The sequence below is a fragment of the Stegodyphus dumicola genome, chromosome 1, assembly GCF_044657685.1.
Source record: "Stegodyphus dumicola isolate Sdum_Otavi_A_Nest chromosome 1, ASM4465768v1".
In the NCBI taxonomy this organism is placed as follows: Eukaryota; Metazoa; Arthropoda; class Arachnida; order Araneae; family Eresidae; genus Stegodyphus; species Stegodyphus dumicola.
Genome location: NC_140768.1, coordinates 151,810,145 through 151,835,466, shown reverse-complemented (window position 1 = coordinate 151,835,466; position 25,322 = coordinate 151,810,145). Strand labels below are relative to the sequence as shown.

The 25,322-nt window shown below is 30.5% G+C and overlaps 1 protein-coding gene across 2 annotated transcripts in view; it reads right to left on the bottom strand.

The window, feature by feature from the left end:
* NO66 (Bifunctional lysine-specific demethylase and histidyl-hydroxylase NO66) overlaps nucleotides 1–25,322 on the bottom strand; it is a 180,124-nt gene that overhangs the window by 48,154 nt on the left and 106,648 nt on the right. For both annotated transcript variants that reach the window (XM_085822128.1, XM_085822134.1), the window contains 5 exons: nucleotides 17,148–17,231; nucleotides 13,248–13,352; nucleotides 6,592–6,733; nucleotides 5,753–5,870; nucleotides 2,788–2,974 (listed from right to left, as the gene is read on the bottom strand). In XM_085822128.1, coding sequence (XP_085678254.1) covers nucleotides 2,788–2,974; nucleotides 5,753–5,870; nucleotides 6,592–6,733; nucleotides 13,248–13,352; nucleotides 17,148–17,231 — 636 coding nt within the window. The remainder of the gene's footprint in view (nucleotides 1–2,787; nucleotides 2,975–5,752; nucleotides 5,871–6,591; nucleotides 6,734–13,247; nucleotides 13,353–17,147; nucleotides 17,232–25,322) is intronic.

The window sequence follows — 25,322 nt, the reverse complement described above, 5'->3', positions numbered from 1 at the left end:
TTGAGTCAGTAGGAAGTGAGTATGCTTCATGCTGGCATGTCTGCGTGATAGTCTCTGCAAAAGGGTTAACAGATTTTTTTTTATTAACATAAGCAAGTCCTCTTTTATTACCATTATAACTACACCTGATACGTGTATATCTTTATTTTTAACTGGAAGATATATAGACTTCAATGTAATTTTTATTTATTATAACAACATATTGAATACTTGATGTATACTTCTATTTTGTTTCCGTTAAAGAAAAATTTTGTATTTGGAAAATGTTGAATTATTTATGGCTAGGATGTATTAATCCTCCGAGCGTTACGGGATTAGCCCTGAAATTTCAAAGTTCCTCAAATTATCATGAATAAGCGATATTTTCTTGATTTTAATTAAAAAATTACTATCTCATTTTGTGCCTTGATTCCTTTTTCTTCCAATATACATCCAAACCAGTCAGGTTGTCCTCGGTTAGAAGGTGTGTATACATATTTCCGTACTCGTTTTACACCCTAGGCAAACACACACACACATACAGGGGGGGGGAAAGAAGAAGAGAGATTATTCTCATTATAATTTTAAAAGAAAATGAAATTCTAATTAACTTCATTAACAGTCTTTTGAAAAAAAAAATGAGTAGTCTGAACCCTATAAATTTTTTATCCCAAAGCTCAAATATAGAAGGATAAAGAAAGATGTTTAAGGAAGTTCTATATTATTTTTCTATTTACATATGCTTTTCTTGACTTTATTAACAGAGGGCCTACTATATTCTAGTCATCATGATAAGCCCATGATGTGAAGACTTTTTACTTTTCTAACCTTTGTTTCTTGTTTATTTTTACACATTCTTTTATCAAAAATTTACAAATTTCTTACAAGCATTTAATTCACTGTTTAGAGATTTCTAACTTGCCATCACCAATTTGTGCCAATGAAGCCAAGCTGGCACCCTTACGCCTTTTGAATCTAACGTTTTGGTTCTTTGTTTCGAAATCTGTAGTTAGAAGACAGTGTTCTCTGTCGGGGAGTGGGTCAGAATTTTCGAATGAACTCTTATAATTCAATAATTTGGAATGGTTCATCAGCTAATTTTGAATCACACAAATGCAGTGGTTTTCAATGGGAAGGGGGTTCAGGTGAGTTTGATGTACCTCCTCTTGAAAACATTACATCAGATTTGATTAACAGAAACATTGCATTCCTGTTCCTTTGTTTGTATTTGTATTTATTTTTTGTGGGTTTTGTATTTTTGATATTTTAGTATTTCAAATTTCTTTAATTCTTCCAATTTTTGGTTAATTTTACATATTTATATGGAATTTTGAAATTTACAGGTTCTGAATTTCACTTTTTTGGGGGTGTTTGAGGAATTGGTTCTAAATTTCGTTACTTTTGTCTATACTGATTAATTTTCAGCAGCATATTGTGTGGAAATAAATTAGGATAATTTTGCTTTAAATAAAAAATTGTGATTCTGTAATATGCATTCTGCAATAAAGGGAGAGACAGTGCAGCTGCAGTAATTTCATACAAAATGTTTAATATTTTTTTATGTTTATCATTAATTAAATGCATATTTATTACATGAATAAGATTCAGAGGTAAAAAAAAAGGTAATATTAAGAACCCTGTTCGTTCCTTTTAAATTGCTTATTTTGTTAATCAGTAATATACACATTAAATTTGAAAGTTAAATATTTTATACTTTCGCAAAAGGCAACACACTGTTTTTAAATATCCAAGCTTGCTGATTAAATTTAAAAGATACATATCTAATAGTGTGTTGCTAAAAATGTTTCACTTCAAGCAGTGATAACACTTTGCTGTTAAATAGCTGGGTTTGTTACTCAAAATTAATTAAACTTGTACAAAATAGGAAGTAAATAAAATAACAAATTCAAAATATGGGCTTTTATATGCATATCCTCAGACGGAAGATTATGTGAATTCAAAAATTAATGGCTTTAGGCGGCATTGTTTTTGAACATTGGGATGAACATATATATAGATTATTTATTTAATAAAAAGTATACAAGTTATTTAATAAATACATAGATGATACTGGAAATAAACTAAATGAAAGTTCTTCTGTTGTTCAAATGCATACAAACTTATCTTAACCCCCCCCCCCAAAAAATGTTTTCAGATTTTAAATTACGTCTAAAGGGGCATTTTTTTAACATTTTGTCTGTTTCCTTTCTTTATTAAATATCATATTCTTTGCACTTAAACCATTAAATTCAGTTCAAGAGCAATATCGCGCAAAATAGTTTTAAATTGAGCATATCTTTAGAATTTCCGATACAGAGTCTCGCGCGCTGGAGATAAAAATGTTTTTTCTGTACAACATTGCTATTGCTCACTTTGAAATCCTCAAGTTTGTTAAAGTTTTACAAAATATGAAATCGATAATAAAACAAACTCCAAATTTGGCCTTCCACATAGCAATATTAGCAGTAGGATTATGTCATTCAAAATTCGATGGCTCTAGGTACCGTTGTTTTATCACAATATGAGAAATATACACACATTTATGCAGATTTTTCACTATTTAATTTCTTCAAATATAATGCAGGACTCTTAACATTTGGTGGCAATAGTTTGAACAGTGAAATGGACATTTATAGTGAACCAACGCAAAATCTCAAAATGAAAACAATACTCCTTCAGGGACAAAGCCTCTTTGGACTAAAAATTCCAGAGGAAGCTTTAAAATTGTCTTTTAATAAAGGTAACAATTTGAATCTTACACTGTTAATTTATGAAACTCAACTATATATCAGTTTTCAAAGTATTTACCTTTTCTTCTAAAGAATTTAATGGCAGATCATCTATGAATATATATTCAGGATATGCATGGAACAGCATATCAATGGCATTCACAAATTCTGCTTCTACGTCAAAATACTTAGCTTCATATTCCTTATGGACTTTGCTATTCTCCATACTATGGTATATTCGCAGATGCTTGTCTTCCGCCACCAACCTACAGAAAAGAAGAATTAGTTAAAAAATTAACAGTATTATTGTCTTCAAATTAACTAAGAAAGATATGTTAAGCATTCATTAGTGAACATGTTCAAAACAGTAAATGTAAAAATTACTGTAGCATTTTTTTTATTTAAATACGCTTTCATTTAAAAACAGCAGTATTTACCTACCAACAGTATACTGTATCAAAATCTAAAATTTGCATTTTCTGTTGTTCTCATGTAAATGCGTTTGCTGCCTTGGAAACACTTTTATTCAGAAAAACAAAAAAAGATTACTTTTTTACATTTAACTTTGTATTACATCACACAGATACTTATTAAAGAATTAAAATAGAAGGTCTAAAATCTGAACTGCATTATTGAGCTAAATAATAAATTGCGAATGGCTTTGGCAATATTTGGAAATTATTGGTGACAGGTTTCTTCATTTAGTATTAATGCAACTACTATATTCTAGTTATCACTTCTGTAATTACTGCTGAATAAATAAATTACTTAAAGTCACTTAATTTGCATCTCTAACTTAAAGATATATTATGTGCTGTTTTAATAGAGAAAGATTGCAATCACTAGAAGTTTTTAAAATTCAACAATATAAGCAGCAAAAATGTGCACAAATGCATTTAAGATGATAATTTGTCCCAGGAACGACATCAAAATTTGTGAACTGAACACGTTTTAATTCAAAGACATTTTTTTAAAATTTTTATTCTGATAAAAGAACCGAGGAAAATGCTATAATCTGGCAATTTCTAAAAAGAGACATAAGAAGTATCTGCCATTAAATTCTTTCAGGAAAAGAAATTATTCACAGTGAAATATTTTAAGGAAAGAAAAGTCACAAATATGTTTTCTGGCAGGTCTACATCTTAAATTAATTGTTAGGATAGCCATTTCTATTGTAAGCTACATTTTGACTTAACACTAATGTCTGCTGATGAGTGTTACCTTTTTATTGGAAAAATACTAGTATTTTAAACATACGATTAGAATGAAAATCAATACTTCTTTATCATATTAAATGGCAAAATTCTAAATAAGCTCATGATTTGCTTTTAATTATTATCATTTTAAAGAATAACTAAACCTACGTGACTAAATAATAATAATAACCACTGCACGCAATTTGAGGCAGAAGGATTTGATCATTTTAATGCATACCTGGATTGAATGATTTTAAGTGTCCTAGCATTCTGCAAAGACTTTGAAGACACAACATCTATGAAAATTATATATGCAGTATTAAGTATAAACCATGTGAGTATGTAGTCAGATGAATTATGATGGTAATGTATCTCCAGTACTTTAGAAATGGAATATAAAAGGAGAAAGCAACATAATTAATAGAAAGATAAACATCCAAAGCTTTTGAAGACCTTACAAATCCTAAAATAGAATTCGCCAGACTACAAACATTTATCATATCCAATTTGACTCACATCTGCTTTGCCTGGTCTATTCCAGTGATATTTGTAATAATTTGCAGTTTCAATTCTTCTAATTCTTGGAGTAATTTCAGCTTCCTTTTAAAAGATAGTTTGTGATGGAATCATGTGATGTTACCTAACAGATTAGTTACATAGCTGCTATTGACTGATCATATTCCCTGACCATCTAGATCCAAATTTAACATCATAGGAATCATTCTTTTAAAACTGAGAACCAAATATTTCTGCCACTCTGCCAGGGATTTTATGCAATTAAAACAGATTGCCATGGCTGTCGTTCAGATAAGCCGGACAATGCTGCAATAACTACAAGTCAAAGTGGATTCCAGGATGTGTATCTGCCATGGACGAAAGAGTGGATGCATCGAAAATTTGTAGTGTATGTAAAAAACTATTTCATTACCATTAACTGTATTATACTATCCCTTTCAATTATCACACAATTACAGACTAAAATTCTGCAGACTATTATTGAAATGAATGAAGTAATGCTGCAGGAACTAACTATGGAACCTGAATTTCGTGATATATATCAGCCATAGACAAAAGGGCAAAAATATAAGGAATTTGTCAGTTCTATAATATTTGTTTTGCAACAGCTAGCCATCTCATCACTGAGAACATTATCAAGGAAGCAACCACTCGAAAGTGAACAATTTTAATCCACAAGAAAGGGAAACTTTGCCCCAGGTGTAATGAAGCACACTTCTACGGTCAGGTCCAAGGGTCTCCTGTCTTTCTTTTCTTTCCACCTAACCTATCAAAACAATTTTCAGCTCGACAGCATTTTAAAGCGCTTCCACGTAGCAAAGACTCTACAGTCACAGACAACCATGTCTTCGAGAATTGAAGGTAGGCCCAATGGTATGGCAGCCGGTCCCCTTCCACCATAGGATACATAATGTTATCCTTTTTTGTTATCACATACTGATACACTAAAAATCTGGAGAAAATGATTCAGTTACGCATAACGCATGGGTATAACTATTATGGTAAATGCATGGGTGCAATTACACTTCAGTAGCAGAAGTTGTATGAAGATTGTATAAAATCTGATCGAGTTGAGCTTGAGTAGGTGCCCTGAATAATAAATCAAACTTCTCTCATATACAAAAGAAACGCACTATTTTCTCCCTCACCAGCTCTTTCCAGCTTCGACAGTACTATTTTACTCACACCTTACCTTAGGAATTTGTCCATTTTCCTTTGAAAAAGCTAGACAGCTTTTATGCATAAGTATTTACTTTTATGAAGCATGTAACTACATAACCATTTAAAATAAAATACTACATGTTTTAGACAGACAGAAAAGTAGAAATATACCTAGCAGCTCTTTTTCTTATTAATCGAATTTTGGAATCTGGGCTAAGCTCAGTAACATTTACAATTCTTCCATTTTCCCATTCTTCACCATGTCCGTAAATACTGCGAGACTTTTCTCCTAAAAAAGATACAACGATTCATTATTTCAAAGATTTCTTGAAAAAACTATTGCTATTTTGTGAGCCAGCCTCTTTATATTAATTTTTTTCCTCAACAGAATCTGCTTTTGAATACTTCATAATGTTTTTCCTCCTTTTATTAAGGAAGGGGAAATTTCTGAAGGGAAATATTTACAATATTCGTACAAACCACTACTGTTTGAAAAGTGCCTTCATATTAAAGAAAAGTAATCATTCTAAGCATTTTGATATAGTAAGTACTCTAAATAAGCATTATCAAAAGCAAACTCTCTTATTTACATTGATTTGATTTAACAGCATTTTTTTAACCACTATATATTTATTTCTAAATGAATAAAACTAATCAGTTTTTTTTTGTACCTAATTAAATAGTTTCCACTCTGAAAAGTTTACATATCTTCTTGGAGGAACTGTAAAACTGTGAATTAAGGCTACAAGAAACAAATACGTTTGTAACTACAAATAATAAAATATAAAGGCAAGTTAAGATTTCTTAGGCATCTGTTTACCATTTTATATCCCATGAAATAAGTTAGGATTCTCAGAAAACATCATCAGTTTTAGATTTTATAAAATTACAAAAGAGTATTGCGAGTTCAATTATCATTATTATTTTCCCTTTTTAATCTGCCTAGCTGCTGTATATCTCTATTTTGAATAAAATATTTCAAATAAACACATCAAAAATAAAAATCTTACTTAATGTTAAATGCGGAGGCATTGACGCATGAATAAAGTCTTTAGCATGTTGATCTGCAGCTTCATCTACTGATAAATACTTTAAAATTTTACTTGATAAGGAAATAACTTTCTCTAAGAATTTATTTCTTTCTGGTGATTCCTAAAATACATGAAATATATTTTAATAATTTATATAACATAACATAAAAGGCATACACATAGTCATATTTACCCATGTGTATGTGTCAATGTTCACAAATGCAGATATAAAGTTGAAAATATTAATAAAAACAAATAATACACACAAAGCATGCTTGTAAAAGGTAGTTTCAAGCTTTAAAAAAAAAATACTGATCACAAACATATATTTCTAAATGAAAAATTTCAATTTATTACTGATCACAGACATAGTTTCTCAGTATAATATACATAATCTTATCAAAACAATTTCAACACTGTGCACAGATGGATTCTGCAAATATATCTAAATTTTTATATGGTAGCTACACAGCAAAAAGTTTTCCAACTAATAAAACAGTAATTATGCTTTAATTAATCCTCTGAGTGGCACCTTTTTTTTGGATTTGTCATGCAGACCTGTATTTATTAGCTAAATTTATATAATTACTTACTTTAGCCTATATTTTCATAAACTTACTTCATTAAGATTACATTTACGTTATTAAAGAAAGAAAGAAAAATATCTTAAGTTGTATAAAAAATCTCATAACAGCATAAGGCTGATCATGCCGCTGAGAGGGTTAAATACGAGAAATTTCATTTCACGATTCAAGTGCAAAATCCATGGTGATATAAAAAAAAGGGTACTAAATTGCTAATTTTTTAATTGCAATATTTCTAATTTGGCACTTAATATCATGCTAGCAAGAAATAAAACAAGATTTTTTTTTCCTATTGGGGGGGGGGAAGAGAGAGAGGAGAGAGAATCAGCCAAACACCTTCCATTCTGTTTGATGACCTTTACAACCTTTCTGGTAACTTCAAGATTGCACGCTGACAGAACGTCTGGTTTTTATCAGCAAGAAACTTAACCAAATGTGATTTGAGATTATTGTTAATTACTAAAATTCTTGCCATTTAAGAGGTTTTGTTACTTTTAAAATAAATGATAATCCAATGATGCAAGGTCGGGGCTACACTGGGGAATGAGATATCACTTCGAAGCTCCAATTATTTCGTATGTGTTGCTAAAGATGTGTAATACCTCAGACTGTCATGGTGGTACACAATTCATTCGCGATTTGTCAATTCTGGCCTTTTCTTTTTGATTCCTTCCTCCAGTTTCATAAGTTGAGGGCAGTAAATAGCCGAGTTGATTACTTGGAAGCAGCTCAAAATGCACATCTTCATAATCCCATCAGATTGAAAATATGATCTTTTTATATATAAGATTTAGCTTCTGATATGACTTGTGCTAATTCATCATGCTTGGATCTTTTTTTGATTAATGTTACTGTAGACTATCTATATCTCATCATTCAAAAAAGGGTCTGCATTATGTTTGAAAAATATTTTATAGTTGCATTACGTTATTATTGCATTACGTTTGAAATGCATATAGAAAATATTGATTTGTTACGTGAATTTCTTTCAATTTCGGCGGAACCCAAATATTGAGCTTCTTAATCAGTCCAAGCCATCTCATGTGATTTTCAATCATTGTGTGTGATACGTTTAACCTTTTTGTAATCTCTTGCACATGAGACAATTCAATTCAATTATGACTTTAATTTGGTCATCATCAACTTCAGAAGGTGGATCAGAATGTTGGCTATCTTCATACATTTGTAAACATTTGTAAACATCAAAATACACTCTCTGGTTGTCTCTTTTATTAAAAATGGCTGATTTATTTTCAAATCTATATGCTCTCTAAAAGATGAAGACTTTTGCCTTTTTAATTATTTTTGCATTTCCTGATGTTTACTTTTTCCACTTGAAAAATGAATTTAATTACTGTTATTAATTTAAAATAACCTTTTAAACAATTAAATTTTAGGTAATCTGCACTTTTAAAAACAGTATGCATTATCTGCACACTACAATAGCATTTCTCAATATGTAGCCCTTGATACTTGTAGTCCTCACAGATTTCCAAAATACAAATTAACTGCATATGCCCCATTATTGCTGAAAATCTCATAGTTTAGAAATTACACATGGAAATCACCTATACTTTTTCTCCCAAGATGGATATTTTATGAAATTTATTACCGATTTTCCTATTTATAGATCTCCCATTCTAGTTTAGCAGAAGAATACCAATATAAATCAAATTACTTTTAAATTATATTTTAAAAATAAAAGTATACTAGTAGTAACACGTGTAGAAAACATTGCTTTGAAACGGGACAAGAGGGAGATAATCTGCAGAACCTATAAAAGTGGTCCCACTTGAAAAAGTTTGAGAAACATTGCATTATTTGTGCATTGTTTTTTTTTTGTTTGCCGATCTTTTTCAAACTGTAAATCCACTACCTCCCTTACATTTTACAATTCTACTAAGTATTATGCTTTTGTGATTTTATTACCACCTAAATAGCATATTTAAGTGTTATGAAATGTTGTGGACATTTTAGATCGAATGCTGGAAAAGTATTGAGTAAAATCTCACAAATGTTCACTAATCCACAAATATTTTTGGCTGATTACCATCTTGAACAACTAAGTACAGCCAGGGGTTCTTAGTTTTTATATGGGCTTAATATCACTTTGCTAATTTCTCATAATTACACAGAATTAAACCTACAGCAAAACTTGTCATAAGTAAATGCATGAACATTTTTAAAACTTTGAAAATGTGCATATAAGACACCTTTTCTTTAATTAATCATTTTAAAATTTTTTATTAACTTAAAATCCATAAATATAAAAAGTGAATAATTAAAACTACTACTAAATTACAAGGGCTGTCTGAAAAGTTTCCAGCCTCAATATGTAGATGGCAGTTCAAATCAACTGAAATGTTCCTGTGTCTGTGTGTGGAGGGGGAACTTGTATTTTGAACACTGATTTTTTGTTTGACAATTACTTTTGTGAGTTGATGTGACCTTTTTTGCAAAAATGGGGGGAAAAAAAATCGAATATTGCACTGTGATTAAATACTTGTTTTTGAAAGGTAGTATGCTACTCAGAATAAAGAGGAGTTGGACACAATGTATGCACCATCGTTTACTATTGTGAAATTTTCAGCAGCAGAATTTAATGGATGACAATAAATGTTCAAGACAGCCCAAAATTGCAACCACTGATGAAAACATTGTTAAAATCCACCAAATGGTGCTGGACGACCATTGAATCAAGATTAGAGAAATAACAGAGGTTTATTAGCATGTCTAAAGAACGTGTTTGCCACATATTGAACCAAGAGTTAGATATGTGCAAGCTGACTGCATGTTGAGTGCTGCATTTGCTCACTCTGGACCGAAAATGTGTCCAAATGAACATTTGCACTGTTCTGTTGGTGCAATAAATCAGAGTTTTTTCAACTATGATTCACTGTAGATGAAATCTGGATTCATCATTACAACCTAGAAACAAAAACACAGTCAAAATAGTGGACTTCAAAAAAAGAATCAGCTCCAAAAATGTCAAAAACTGTTCCTTCTGCTGGGAAAGTGATGGCAACAGTTTTCTGGAACAGACATGGGATTGTCTTAATAGACTATCTTGAAAAGGGAAAACCATTACCGGTACATACTATGCAATGTTACTTGACAAGCTGAAGATGGTCCCATTTGAAAAGTAAAGAACTGTTTGTCCAAGGCGATGCTCTATCTCACACTTCAGTAGATGCAATGGCAAAAATCCATGAATTATGATTTGAACTGCTTGACCAACCAGCCCTATTCGCCAGACCTGGCACCAAATAACTATTTTTGTTCCTTAAGCTAAAAGAAGAACTTGGAGGTCAAAGATTTTTGTCAAATGAGGAGACATTGCAGAGAAAGATTCCACATATTATTTGTGCAGGCTAAAAGAATGGGAACATCTCTGCAAGAAATGGCAAGGAAACTATTACAAGGAAACTATATAAAAAAATAAAGGTAATTTTGCAGAAAAATATCTTTTTTCTTTGTTAAGTCAGAAATTTTTCAGACAGCCTACGTATATGCACACTTAATTAGAAATTTTTAGTTTATTATTCAAGCTGAAATGTCACTAAATCCACTAATGCATCATTTGAGCAAATACAGTAAATTGCAAATAATTGCAAAGGAAATTACAATCCATAAACCATATATCTTAGAGGTTTTTGAACTACAATTTCTAAGAGAAAATAAAAATAAATAAATAATAAGTTCTAGACAGAGACAAATATATTTATAATCATCATATAACTATAATTTATAAATTATGAATATAAAGTTCCATAAATAACATGCTTTGAAAGCTTAAGTTCTAAATTAGGTATTTTATTATTATTATTATTATTATTATTATTATTATTATTATTTTTTTTTTTTTTTTTTTTTTTTTTTTTTAAGCATTAGTTTTCATTTGCCTGCATGTTTACTTTTCTAATGAAAATGGTTTCAAGAGTTTTCTTACCTAAACTTGGCAAAATACAGAACGAATTTTTTTAAAACAATATAATAATTCTTTCACAGGTTGCACTTGAATGAGGTATTTTTTTGCAATAACAGTATCCAGAAACATTTAAAAGTTGCTTTCAATTAAAAATTTAACTCAGCTTTCAAAACATTTATTTCATATTCTTTTACGAAGAAATCTGATATTTCTTTAAATTTTATAAGCACTGATTTCTTAATGCGTTTGTGAAAATACATGCTGTTTACAGTTACCCATTACATGACGTTCAACTAAAAGGTCTCTGCTGTTATAATGTCATTTACTGAAACTTTAGAAGCTTTAGTGCATGGAAATTCTGTAGAATACGAGTTTTAATTTCTGGCTTAATAATTTTAACATCTTATTCTGAGGTGGTATTCCCAAACCCAAGGGAGCCTGCAGAGTAAACAAGCCATTTTATTTATTTTATGGCAGGATGCTGGATTGGATATATAAGGGTCAAAATTTGCTGAATTATGTTTGACTACTCTTCAAAATCATCAAGAACATAGTTTAATGTGATATATAACATCACTGTCACAAGCATTTTGCCAATCATCAAAGGAATAAGTTAGTTCTGTTTAGCATACTATTTCTCTTAACTTTCTTTCAGTAAAATATGATTTTTTCAGTATTTTCCGTAGCTCATAGTTTTTAATGAATTTCCATTAAAAACTACGGAGAATCCACTGTAGTATGAGTCAATGCAATTCTACTAATATCATTAAAATAAATCGAAGCAGAAGGCCCAAAGATTTCTCTTTTTGAGCACTAGAATACCTAAACTAGTCTTTGCACTCTTGTAATGAATCGTTTAATATAAAAATAAAGAGACCATTCAAGCTGTAGTAAATTTAAACATTCTTTACAAGACAGTAACTCAAAACACAACTATAGGGTAAAGAAGGCATTATTCAAAAGCTCCTAGAAGGATCAGTAAAGAACACTGTTTAGAAAGGAGGCAAACAACAAGCATTCCTGACATAGATGGATATTTTCTCATTATTTACATGTCTAGCTTTAAACATTTGGGAGAGTTACTGTTTCCCCCCCCCATTTTTGAGTACATATGCAACAACAGCTAATACACACATGCCTGTATTACATATATTTCAGTACCTGTGGATTTACATATGATCATCATTTTATTCACTTTATATACTGCTGGGCAGAAGACACAGCAAGCAATGAAAAAGATAATTTAATTAATTTTTTCAAACCACTACTGAACTACGCAACAGCTGTAAAAATGTAAATACCAGCCCTATAGATTTGCACATTTTTTTCCTTATAAAATTTCCCGTTTCTTATAAAGTGCTTTTACATTTTATTATTTATGAACACAGCAGTACCTTTGAGCTGTAGAAATAGGCAAACAAACATTTTTTAACTATGAATTGAAGACTTTTCGTGTCATGATGGGAAATAACAAAGTTAGAAGTGCTGTATTCAAAACTGCATCATATGGCTATAATAAAGGCAAAGAATCTGTATCAGAAAATGCAGGTTTCTTAATCCTCATTATAGCTATTAATGTCATTATTAGACAATGCCCTGCAACAATATTCTGATTTTTTCCTGTCATAAGAAGACCTATTTTGCTCAGTAACAATATACAATTTCTGATTATTTTTAAGCTCTTTTTATTTTCATTTTCCTTCAAGAGCCCTTTTTATTTTGTATTTATGAAATGAAATTCAGCAGAAGATATAGAATCTTCCTGCTCCTTGAAGAAGTGAGACTGCATCTGATTATGCCTATAGCATCTGAATAAAATTAAATGCCAATCCAGGATTAAACTTTGTTAAAAACTACACAAGCTCTTTTTCATTTCCCCCCTTTTTTAAAAAAAATTGTTTTCGAGTTTCAGAAAATGTTTATCTTTTAATATTTTCTGAGCTTTTAAAAGTAACAAATATAAGCACCAAGGGGGAAAAGATCAGCATATAGCCAAAAGGAAGAAAGACTAGTTTTAAAAGCTTCCTTTAAAAATGCCTTCTCTGATAATAAAACATTAATATTGAAAATATTAACAGTTTTAAAAATAATGAATTAAAAAGTCTACAATCTACTTCACTCACGATATTAGAATTAGTAGTGCCGACAAGATTCATGTAGTCCTTTGGTAACGATTCACGAAATTCAGGATCTTCTTTAATAGCTTGCTCCAAAGCTCTGGGAAGCGCCTGAAGAAATCAAATAAACACAATTAATTATGTTAACAAAAACTGAATTAAAAAGAATACAAAATCAAGGCCATAAAAAAGAAATTTCTTTCAAGTTTGAAATTTTCACAAGTACAGCAATAATGAAAAGTAAAACTTTTTAGAGATTTTAATTAATATTACATGCTTATTCTAATGACTCTTATTAAATTTTTAAGTTATGTCTCTCAAGAATAGTTTTTACATTTTGGAATTGTATGATCTATTTTTAATGAAGAACAATAAAGTAAATTATAATACTGAATTTCTGCTAAGAGAAGATAACGTAATATTATACTTTATCTTTGCTGGGAGAAATTTTTAATACTTTCGTACTTATTTCATTTCACCAAATCATATACAGTCAAAAGACGTTAATTCGGACACCCATAATCCGGAATGATCTATAATCCAAACCTCAAAACTACAAACTTTCTGCGCATGCGTCGCTTTGACGCATGCACGTAAGACCTTTACGGCTGCGAATATGTGAGTGTGTTTAATGTATAACGGACGGTATAAGCTAAGCTAAAATTATCTAATTCAGTTAATGTTGCAGATTGCGTTGTTCCTTAATCTTTGAATTGGAGGCTTATTATTTTCTGCACACTGTTAGAGCAATTTTATAAAAGTAAGCTTGAACTTTTGATTATGTCAAATAGAATTTCCGATATATATTTACTAATATGTAAAGGATCTACAAAGCGAAAGTATGTGTCGAAGTCCATTAAACAAAAAGTGGAATTGCTGCAAAAAACAGATAAAGGCATAATCCTTTGTTTATCTAACCATTCCGAAATCTGTTTATCAATTTCACGCTGCTCTGCAGCAGGGATGGGGGGGGACGCTGTGGCCCGCATTGAATTGGAAGTTGATCTGTCAGCACTATCCTTATCTTCAAGGCAGATGTTTTTTATTTTATTTGGCTTATAATTCCTTACTAAATGTAGTATTTCATCTCGATGTACTCCGTCTTTGATATGATTTAAATCAAATTCCTTCTCATTATAATTCACTTCCGATAGTGAAAAAAGTGACACAGAGGTTATTGAAAACGAAAAAATTTCGATTGACAAATTAGTCGGTATTCTCGACACAGCAATTATAGGACTTCAACAGCAGAACTTTGTAACTGAACAAGAAATTATGTCTGTTTAAAGAGTTAAAGAGAAAGTATTATCACATAAAACGAAGCAACTTAAACAACTTACATTGAAAGAAATGTTTAATAAAGTAAACAAATAAATATTAAGCTTTTTTTTTTTTTTTTTGTAAATTTTGATACCCTTTAGATCATAATTGTTCTTTATTTCATAAATTATGGTTTCATATTTTTAATTTTATAATTTCTGCATGCCATCTTACGAGATTTAAACTGATGATCTATAATCTGGAAAAATCGATAATTCGGCATCGCCGAAGTCCCGACGAGTCCGGATTAACGACTTTTGACTGTATATAGTTTGGAACAAACTAAATAAATAAAAGTGTTTAGTTTATTTAAATTTATTTGCAATGTGAAATACTTAAGTTGTGAGGACTTGTATACTCTTTTAATTCCACTTAAATTAAAAATGTGCAGGGGGGGGGAAGAAGTAGTTCTAAAATTTTCTTCCAACATTGAAACTGACATCTCTATATAAATGGACTTCTATAAAATTTTTAAATGGATTTACAATTTTTGAAATCAATGTACAGCAGGAAATAATCTGCATATATATATTTTCAACAGCATATGCACTACATCATAAAAATGCTTACAAAATTCAGCTGGAAAATCTACAACTAATTTATGACAAAGCACTTGTGACATATCTGTTATAAATGGATGCCTTCGTAGAAGACTCTATGGGAAATATAATTGGTTACATTATAAATGGAGACAAAAATCATAAATATAATTAATCCCTCTTTTCAGTTACAAGCCTTTTACCTTTCTTTTCTTCTTCCTCATCCCTTTTAAATTCACTTTCACACTGATAGATCTCAATTATAATAATATAAAGCCTTCACTTTTTTTAAACTATGCCCTCTTCCTAGCAATTATTTTTCAAAATCTATTGCTTCTCTGATGAACACATTTCAATTACTTATTAAAACACACACTACTTTTCTTCTCGCACTGATTAACCAATGAATTTTCTATATTAAAATGAAGAATATATTAAAGCTAGCCTTATTCTGTTAGCTTCTAAAAACAACATATAGTATCATACAAAGTCTGAAATCTGGACATCCAATATCTGGAATGAACTATTATCTAGACCCCCCCCCAAAAAAAAAATTTCCCTTCTTCTTTTGTGAAATTTTCTTTTCTTAAGCATTATAAAAACAGGGAATATGATATGCAAGAAAAAACAAGTGTGCCATAAATCGACTTTTATTCCAATTAGCCCTCCAAAATACCATATGTGATAGTATTAAATGATCCTGTATGTTATGTCACCTGCTGGCAACTGAAGCATTTGCTGCCTTCAAAATTGATTGAATCCTGACTAAAGTCTATGCCAAATACAAGGTTACTGCTTTGCTTAATTTTATGTTTTGCGTTGGCATGATTCTCTTCTCTCTTATTTCTGCTACAGACTGGCATTTTTGAGAACATTCTTCCAGTTTGGATCGTTTTTCAATCAATAGAGTCTTGAATAAAATCTATGCCAAACATGGGATTGTTGCTTTGCTTAATTTTATGTAATGAAGCATATTTTCATTTTCAGCTCTCAAGTGGTTGTGTGAGGGGCATTCAGCATTTTTCCGTGTGGATTAAACCTGCACGCAATAAGTGAAAGCTGAAAACTGCTGTTAGTTTGAGGAATGTTACAGATGGCTTTCTTATGTTATCATACCAAATAAGAAAGAAGAAAAAATTAGAGCTTAGTTAATCTAAGCTACCACTGTGTTCTTTTTTAACTTTCCGATTTCATCCAGATTATTATTATTCAGTCTATCAATATCTTATCAACTAAAACTTCAGTAAAGATAATATGACCATTTACTCTTTCCTCAAAAACTGTACATTAGTCATTTAACTCAAAGATATCGGCAGAAAATGTTACTATTTCGACTTCCAGTCACATTTTAGTTTCACAAAGTGGTTACTTAACAGTAATTGTTTGTGCAACATAACTTTTTCTTGAAGAAGTAGGTAAGCTACTCTTTCATCTTTTTGCTAATCTTAAAAAGTAAAAATCTATTTCAATTAAAAAAAAACTGAAAGGTTTCAGATTTTAAATTACGTCCAAAGGGGCATTTTTAAAAACATTTTGTGTGTTACCTTTATTTATTAAATATCATGTCATGTAAATATCATACGTACAATGGAATTTTGTAGGTAAACAAGAAATTATGTTTCTATAAAACGAAAAAGATACAGAGACAGATAATTAACATTGATCTTTTTTTCTTATAAATTTTATTCCCTTAATTATCATAAATGCTTCCTCATTTCACAAACAACTATTTCATATTTTTTATTTTGCAATTTCCCTATGTCATCTTACTAGATTTCAGTTGATGATCTACTTTCTGAAAATTTCTAAATCCAGAATCGGCATAATCCCGATACTTCCCTATCTTGGACTTTATACCGTATTTACAGTTATTCTTCAGAATTTTGAACATTCATTTCCTAAATAATAATGTATACCTTTAGCATTACAACTACTCAAATTTTCCTGAAAATATAATAATTTAAAATGCTTCCAACAGAAGACTATACTCATAAAATGCGATATACAAGCTTTATATGATTACAAAGAAAGCCTGTTAAAAACTTACCAACTCAAGAAGGTCGCCAAATGTATTCTTTTGGTTTGTAGAAATTGTTACATGTAAAGAATGCACATCATCTGCAGTTCTGGCCTATAACAAAATAACAGAATTATCAAGTTAAATTAAGTAATAAATATCTTCATACTACTCTGATTAATGAATATTCAACAGTAAAGAAAGCAAAGTACACGATACAAAACAGGCCTTTTTAATACATGTATTTGGAAAACAAAATTTTAATATATGAAGAATTTCAAAACAGTTGCAAAGCATACCAAATTAGATCGGCCTACTTGCTTCCCAAGTTGCTTAGTTCTGTGTCATACATTCATTAAAGGTAGTATTATGAATTTTTTATTATGTAGTTCCAGTGAAAATACACACAAATTGTATTACTGCTTGTACAGTGCAACATGAAATGGCTGAAGAATGTGAAGCTCTGCCAGAAAAATAAGATTACAGGGGCAAGTCCATTTAACAGTGATGTAAATTGTTCTCTCACCGATTTGGTGATGGTTTTGCAACTAATATTTTTCGCTAGATATGGCAGCAGTCTGATCTCAGTACAACTTCAATTGATCTAATTTGTGTGTAGCTGGCCCTATGTACCTGGAACTGCATATTTCTTCTAGCAATTTTGAGAAATCAGAGGTATTGTTAATTTCTTGGCAGATGGAGGAAAACTATATAACACCAGACAGTCATGCATGCCAGACTTCAAGCCTTTTTAAAGTATCAGTTCTCAGTTTAGTTCAGAGTTTAACTCAGAGTAGCAAGAGATCAGTCTGTGAGTTTAATGCATTTGAGGCCTTTTATAATGTCTTCTGTTTAACATTTAGTAGTTTGAAGTGGCAACTACTTACTGTACCCTGTCATACTGAGAAGAGCTGTATGAGCACTTTTATGAAAAGTTCCAGAACTGAAAAATGTTTCTTTTGGAAAAATAAATTTCATCGAGCTATTACCAATTCTGTGTGCATTCAATCCATTACAAACTTGTATACATAGTAACACTATTGCCCTCTAAAACTCATTTAATGAAGAGAATGTTCTATAGTCTTTAACCCTTTGACACGCGCAATATTATTTTTATAATTTTTTAACTAAAAACTTAAAAATTGAATATTAGGATCCTAGAGACAAATAATATATGAATTTAAAAAAATCTACTCTTGCCCATTGTTCTGTGGGTGGTGGTCGCACTGTGAAACCACCGCGCGTCTAGGACTTTGAAACTTATCGAGGTAAGTAGGAAAAAAAACTTACCTTTCTCCAAGCGCGTTTTCAATAAATGACGAAATTTACGAATTTAAAACAAAATGCATGTAGGAATTGCATATTATATAATATATATCTTTTTTACATTATTTTACAAAGTAAATAGTCAGAAAATATTAAAAAATAAACATTTATGTAATTTTTCTATAGCAGTGAAAGTACCTACATAATAAGGACGTTTGGCTACATGAATTAAAAAACTCAGTAAAATAAGGATAAAAAAAAAAAAAAAAAGACTCAGTGTTTTTTTTTTAATTTCAAAGAACAAATATTTTTTGTCTTTTTGGTACATGCATGCCCACATTGCACATTTTGCAACATGTATCTTTATCTATGAGGTTTCTTCCTTGTGCTACAAAATCTACACTGATTGGATCTAAATTTCACTGGTATATGTCCAGCATTATTTAGTTTCTTTTCATCTGGTACATGAAATTTGTAGTTTTTTATGTTAATGAGGAGGGACTTGGTCTTTTTGGCTTTGATACGGATCATTCGTTTCCCATTCATACTTATTTTATTCGTATTTCGTCCCAAAATATTCAGAAAATATTTTTAATTTAAATAAAACTTTACACGATTTCTATTTTTAATTACAGCACAGTACATTTACATTAAATTTAAACCACAGGAAATAATTTATAAAATCACAATACTAGCTTGGGGAGCAAGTGTGTTGAGGTCAGAGAAAAGTCTCTGGAAAAGAAAGAGCTTTTTACTGGGCAGGTGCACGTATTGTTTAATAATAAAATAACTCTGTGATTTCAAAACCCCTTATCTATATCTGGGTAAAAATAAACACTTCTATTTGAGAAGCAAGTGAACGCCATTGTGAAGAGCAGTGGTTTCAAGGCGCGACCACCTAGCCTCTAGAGCATTGTGACACAATGCTCTAGTGGTGCAGTGGTCGTGCCCTGAAACCACAAAGCAAATACCATACATATAGAGGGGTTTTTTTTATATATGCAGTTTAATTATTGCTATTTTTATTGTTTATGATAGAAATCATGAAGTGCGATGAATAATTTTTGAAATTTAAAGTTGTTTATATTAATAAGAGGAAGTTATTTTGTCTCATTGAAAACAAATTTTAAAAGGCATCCGATTTGAAGTACTAAGACCTAAACCATGAATGATTCTGCAGTCATTTTGTGCTATTTAGAGGTACAAGATCAGTAATCAATTGATTTTCACTCAAAAATTTCGGAAGGAAGAGGAGAAAAAATTCGAAAATTGGTGGTTTCAGGGCACGACCACCGCACGTCAAAGGATTAAGCAGATGTGTATTGAACTTGTGCATTGAATAATTTTATTACATGAGATGCTTCTTGTTAATGGTCAGCCTCCTGCTTTTTTTGTGGGTACTAATGACATAAATTCAAAGTCTTGCTGAAATTCTTGCAGTCTCAGTACACTTTTAAAATGTTCCTACTAAAAACATAAACTTTACCTATATCTCCACAATGCTATCTCAGAAGCTCCATTTATTAAACAGTATTAAAAATCCAGTTAAATCAGAAGTTCACCACGGAAATTTCAATTGAAGTCAAAGAAGATTGAGGAATCAACAGCTGAATACACAATGATAGTTGATTAGCATAATGGGATAAAAAATTATTAATAAAACTGATAATTAATTGCTTAATGTGGAAATTGTGCCGCAATGATGCACCAGATGGCATAACCTATCCCTATGGTAGGAACCCTCCGGGTATCTATATTTTATTTGGTTCTAGAAGTCTGAGAGAAGCTGTCTAATGGAATGCTCATGAAGGAGTTACAAGATGCTTACTGACTGTGTGGAGTCGATCAATCAGACTTGGACTGATCTAAAGCGACCACACGTAGGTGGTCAGCTGTTATCATTTAACTGTGCAATAGGTGGTGGTTAGTGAAGCAATAGAAGGTGGTTATACTGGAACAAATGTTGTGATTCTTCGCCTAATCATACTCAATTTATCTGTACAAACTCATCCCATTTACCTTTTCTTCTGTGAATCAGGAAACAAAACCTAATACTTGGAACCAGTGGGTATGATTTCTGTTTTACGGTAATACATCATATCCAAATTAATGATTTAAAGCTATACCCTGTAGTAAGGAAGAAATCATATAAAGTAAATGGAAATATATAAAAAAATGTTTTAAATATTTTAAAAACAAACAATATTTTTTAAATGCATAATTTTTTGTATAATAAATACAATGCAGAAAAAATGCATAAATGTGAGAAAAATGGAATAAAAAAATACAAATTATGCAAGACTTTCTCTGAAGATATATTATTATATACAAGCCACATGCTAAATTTAAAAGATTTTAATGTTCTCGTACCAGACACTGAAAATCTGAATGTGCCAGCACAGCAGATGGAACAGCTAAACTACGATAAATTTGATCTTCATATTATGAGTAAAGAGTTTACTGCATTAAAAGAGTATGTTCATGCATAAGTCTTATTCAAAACACAAGGCTTACTTGACAATCAAAAGAAATATCCCATAACAAAATTTGTAGCCAAACTAACATTACAGACTTTTCCCCTCTCCTTATCTAATAGAAGCAGGTTTCAATCAAGTCAATTTATTATGGAAAACAGAACTATTTTTGAACACTGTGATTAAGAATTAAGTTATGTAGTTTTATGCCAAATATTAAAAAAAGTATCCAGTATATCAAAAGCAGCCACCACACTAATTAAAATTCAACTCTTGCAAAATTAGACTCTGTGACATTGTTTCTAAGAGCTTTCTTCATTTGTAAAATTAAAAATAACATAAAAAATAATAAAACAAAAAATTAAAAACCATTTTCTCCCCTCAAAACATTTGTCATTAGTCTAACTGTTAAGCTATTTAATGCAATTATTTATACAGTCAAAAGTCGTTAATCCGGACTCATCGGGACTTCAGCGATTCCGGATTATAGATCATCAGTTTAAATCTGGTAAGATGGCATGCAGAAATTATAAAATTAAAAATATGAAACCATAATTTATGAAATAAAGAACAATTATAATCTAAAGGGTATCAAAATTTACGAAAAAAAAAAGCTTAATATTTATTTGTTTACTTTATTAAACATTTCTTTCAATGTAAGTTGTTTAAGTTGCTCCGTTTTTTATGTGATAATACATTCTCTTTAATTCTATAAACAGATATAATTTCTTGTTCAGTTACAAAGTTCCGCTGTTCAAGTCCTATAATTGCTGTGTCGAGAATACCGACTAATTTGTCAATCGAAATTTTTTCGTTTTCAATAACCTCTGTCACTTTCTTCGCTATCGGAAGCGAATTATAATGATGAGGAATTTGATTTAAATCATATCAAAGACGGAGTACATCGAGAAGAAATACTACATTTAGTAAGGAATTATAAGCCAAATAAAATAAAAACATCTGCCCTGAAGATAAGGATAATGCTGACAGATTAACTTCCAATTCATTGCATGCCGCGGCGTTAAAGATAAACAAAGTTAGATAAACAAAGGATATGCCTTTATCAATTTTTTGCAGCAATTCGACTTTTTGTTTAATGGACTTCGAAACATACTTTCGCTTTGTAGATCCTTTACATATTAGTAAACATATATCAGAAATTCTATTTGACATAATCGAAAGTTCAAGCTTACTTTTATGAAATTGCTCTAACAGTCTGCAAAAAATAATAAGCCGAATCCAATTCGAAGATTAAGGAACAACGCAATCTGCAACATTTACTGAATTAGATAATTTTAGCTTAGCTTATCCTATACGTTATACATTAAACGTGCATTCGTAAGCGTATTTTGTGCACGCGCACACGCATATTTGCAGCCGTAAAGGTCTTACGCGAGATATTGCGTCAAAGCGACGCATGCGCAGAAAGTTTGTAGCTTTGAGGTCCGGATTATGGGTGTCCGAATTAACGACTTTTGACTGTATTATGATTATGTTGTATATCAGGGTTGCCACTCAAACAGGAGAATGAAATTCTCTCACTTTATTGTGTGCTTTAATTCTATTCTAGCCCCATAATGCACACTGGCTGTGCTGAAGACAAACTCATTATATCACATCACGTGAAAACAAAACAAAACAAAAACAAACCCCCCCCAAAAAAAAACACTTACTTTTGAATCTCGAAAACATTACTATTATAATAGGAGTTATTCCCCTTAATAATTTTCATATGAAGTTTTTGTCACACTAAGAAAACTTGCTACACAATATTTACATACTAAACCACCATTTTCTTCAGCAATCAATTGCATCAAATAATCAGATAAGTCCAAATAAATTCCCTTTTTAATTACATGAAAAGAGTATTTAATACCAGGAATGATTGTTAGTGCATCTGAAATATTTTCACACACTGACACTGAAATACAATTAGAATAAAATCACAGCACAAGTATAAAGATAGTTAAAAGTGTAACTTTAAAATTAATTTTACATGCATAGAAATATACATTTACAAAAGAAATTAAATACTTACATTTCATCTAAGTAATAAACGGAATCAGAAATTAAATCCATTGATTTTCCAATGCCGAGTATAAACTTTTATAATTGTGATAAAATTATGTCATGAATGACAGCTGTATTGTCTTAAAAATTATTACACATAAATTCTGGAATGGAAGTTTTTTTTTACAAAATGGCAATGGTGCAGCAGTTGGTATATCTATCTTATTAAATAATATGTAACTGCTGGACAATCATCTCTGTAATATTACGATAGCCGCTAAATTTTGAAAGGTTTAAAAAAAAGCACTTTTCCTTTATAAATATATAACATGTAAATCAGTTTTATAATTTAATTTAGTAATAGCCTTCTAATTGCTCTTTTTTAGTTTGGTTACTTCCTCTTTATTCTAAAAAAAACTAGTAACATTTCTAGATAAATCTATGTTGCATAGCTTGCGTAATGCTCACAAAATAGCTAATTTGGAACATAAAACTCAAAATTTTAAGAACTGCAACTTTTCTAATCTAAACCAAAACCTTCTCTTGGTGAGCCTTCCATATTGGATAAATGTGCACTTTTAGCTTTGCGCTCTGACCTGCTTGGACGAAATTTCGCTGTTCTGTCTTTCTAATGGAATAGCATTCAAAATTGTAAATTAAGTAAACTGTGGCCACAAATGTAAATTTAAATAAAAATAGAATTTAATCTGCCTCAAGTTTCCTATTCATCATAGATTAGCACTCTAAGTTCTTTCTCTTCAGTATGCATCTACTACGTTCTAAGCTATCAAATATCTATGCCATCAACACTGCTAATACATCTTTTTCTATGCTTTTAATATAAGAATATATAATACAAAATAAATGTAATTTTTTATTAGAATTGGAGACAAAAAAATATTTAAACAAAATATTAATAGAAAAATACTAATAAAAATTAGCATAGAACTAGATTTCTTGTTTTAATTCTGCAATTTGTGAGTCAATTAAAGAAACATCTCTGCTCAATTTTTTTTTACTCCAAAATTTTAATCTGTGCTTGTGATTTCCTTTCGTACTATATTTTTAAAAATCTTTAATATCACATAGCTTTTTGTCTTTGAATACTTGATGATATGCATCCTAAGCAGATCTAACACATCATATCAAGAGCAGCTGTAATATTCACCATGCCTCCATTTACTTTATGCCATCATAAACAATTTGCACTGATGTTAAAGAATTTCCCTGAAATTTTTCCAACATATTGGCATTGCAGAATAGTTAGCAAAAGTGTCTCTCCAAACACCCTAACTTCTGAACAACAGTTCTTTAAATTATACTTCTGATTTATCTGCAACTGCAGAATTTATCCATTTACTTTCATACAGTGTATGCAGTAACCTCTTCATCCTTTTCTCACATAAAATTTAATCACAGATAATAAGGATCTAATGAAAAAATGCATTTGACCAAGCCATATTTAAATGGGGCTCTTTCAACTATTTTTGATGCATGCTTAACCAAAAAGGTTTTGCATTGAGATCTGAATTCTCTTTCCTTTAGGTCAGACACTCCACTTCTAGCTAAACTTGCACCAGCAGCACATCTATACCTACAACATCAAAATAAATGATTTGATCCAGAATGGTATCTTTTTGAAGTACAGAGCTAAACCAAATGATACTAAATATGACATTTTTGTACATCCCAGGGTCACAGCTTTATTGCAGTCATCAAACATTTTCTGGAACAGAATAGCAGCATCATTAAGCACATTTTAAGAAACATATGAACAAACAAGTTTCATAGCCCACAGTAATTCCAGAGGTAAAATTTTGCCTTTAGTTATGAAAGAGTTTAAATTTGATGATTCAGCAAATGGCACTGGAAATTGCTGTGCTTCAGAACTGTTCTTATTTGTACACAATTCTTTTTTTAAAAAAAATTCTCTTAGTTCATATTTACAGAAATGGTTTTCTTATGCTTTACACTGTTTATATGGCTTGCAATTGCTTTCCTTCTCATGTAATTATGCATAAATTAAAAAAAAAAAAAAAAAAAAATGCATCTTGCTATTTTAGGAGTTGCAATCATGGACTCCACTGAGGATTGAGAGTAGAATCTGCCCAATTTGGATTTAAAAACATATTTTTTGTAGACATCTTACAGCTAAAGGAAAGAAGGAAATCTATTTAAAAACATTTTAAAATAAATTCAAGGAGTTTATATTTATTTAGTTGCCTACATAAGTAAAAAATATATATGTACTAAATTCCATAATGGTATGTCACCATACCGATAACTCTGCCAAAGAAAACTCTCTGAAATCTGAAAGTATAAATAAAAGTTATAACAAATAATATGAATAACATTAAAATAAAGTTATTTACTTATTTTTGGGGGTTCGAGATTTGACGCCTGTAAAGATTCTTAAAGATATAATGTTTTCTGTACTTTATGCTTCCCCGCTTGC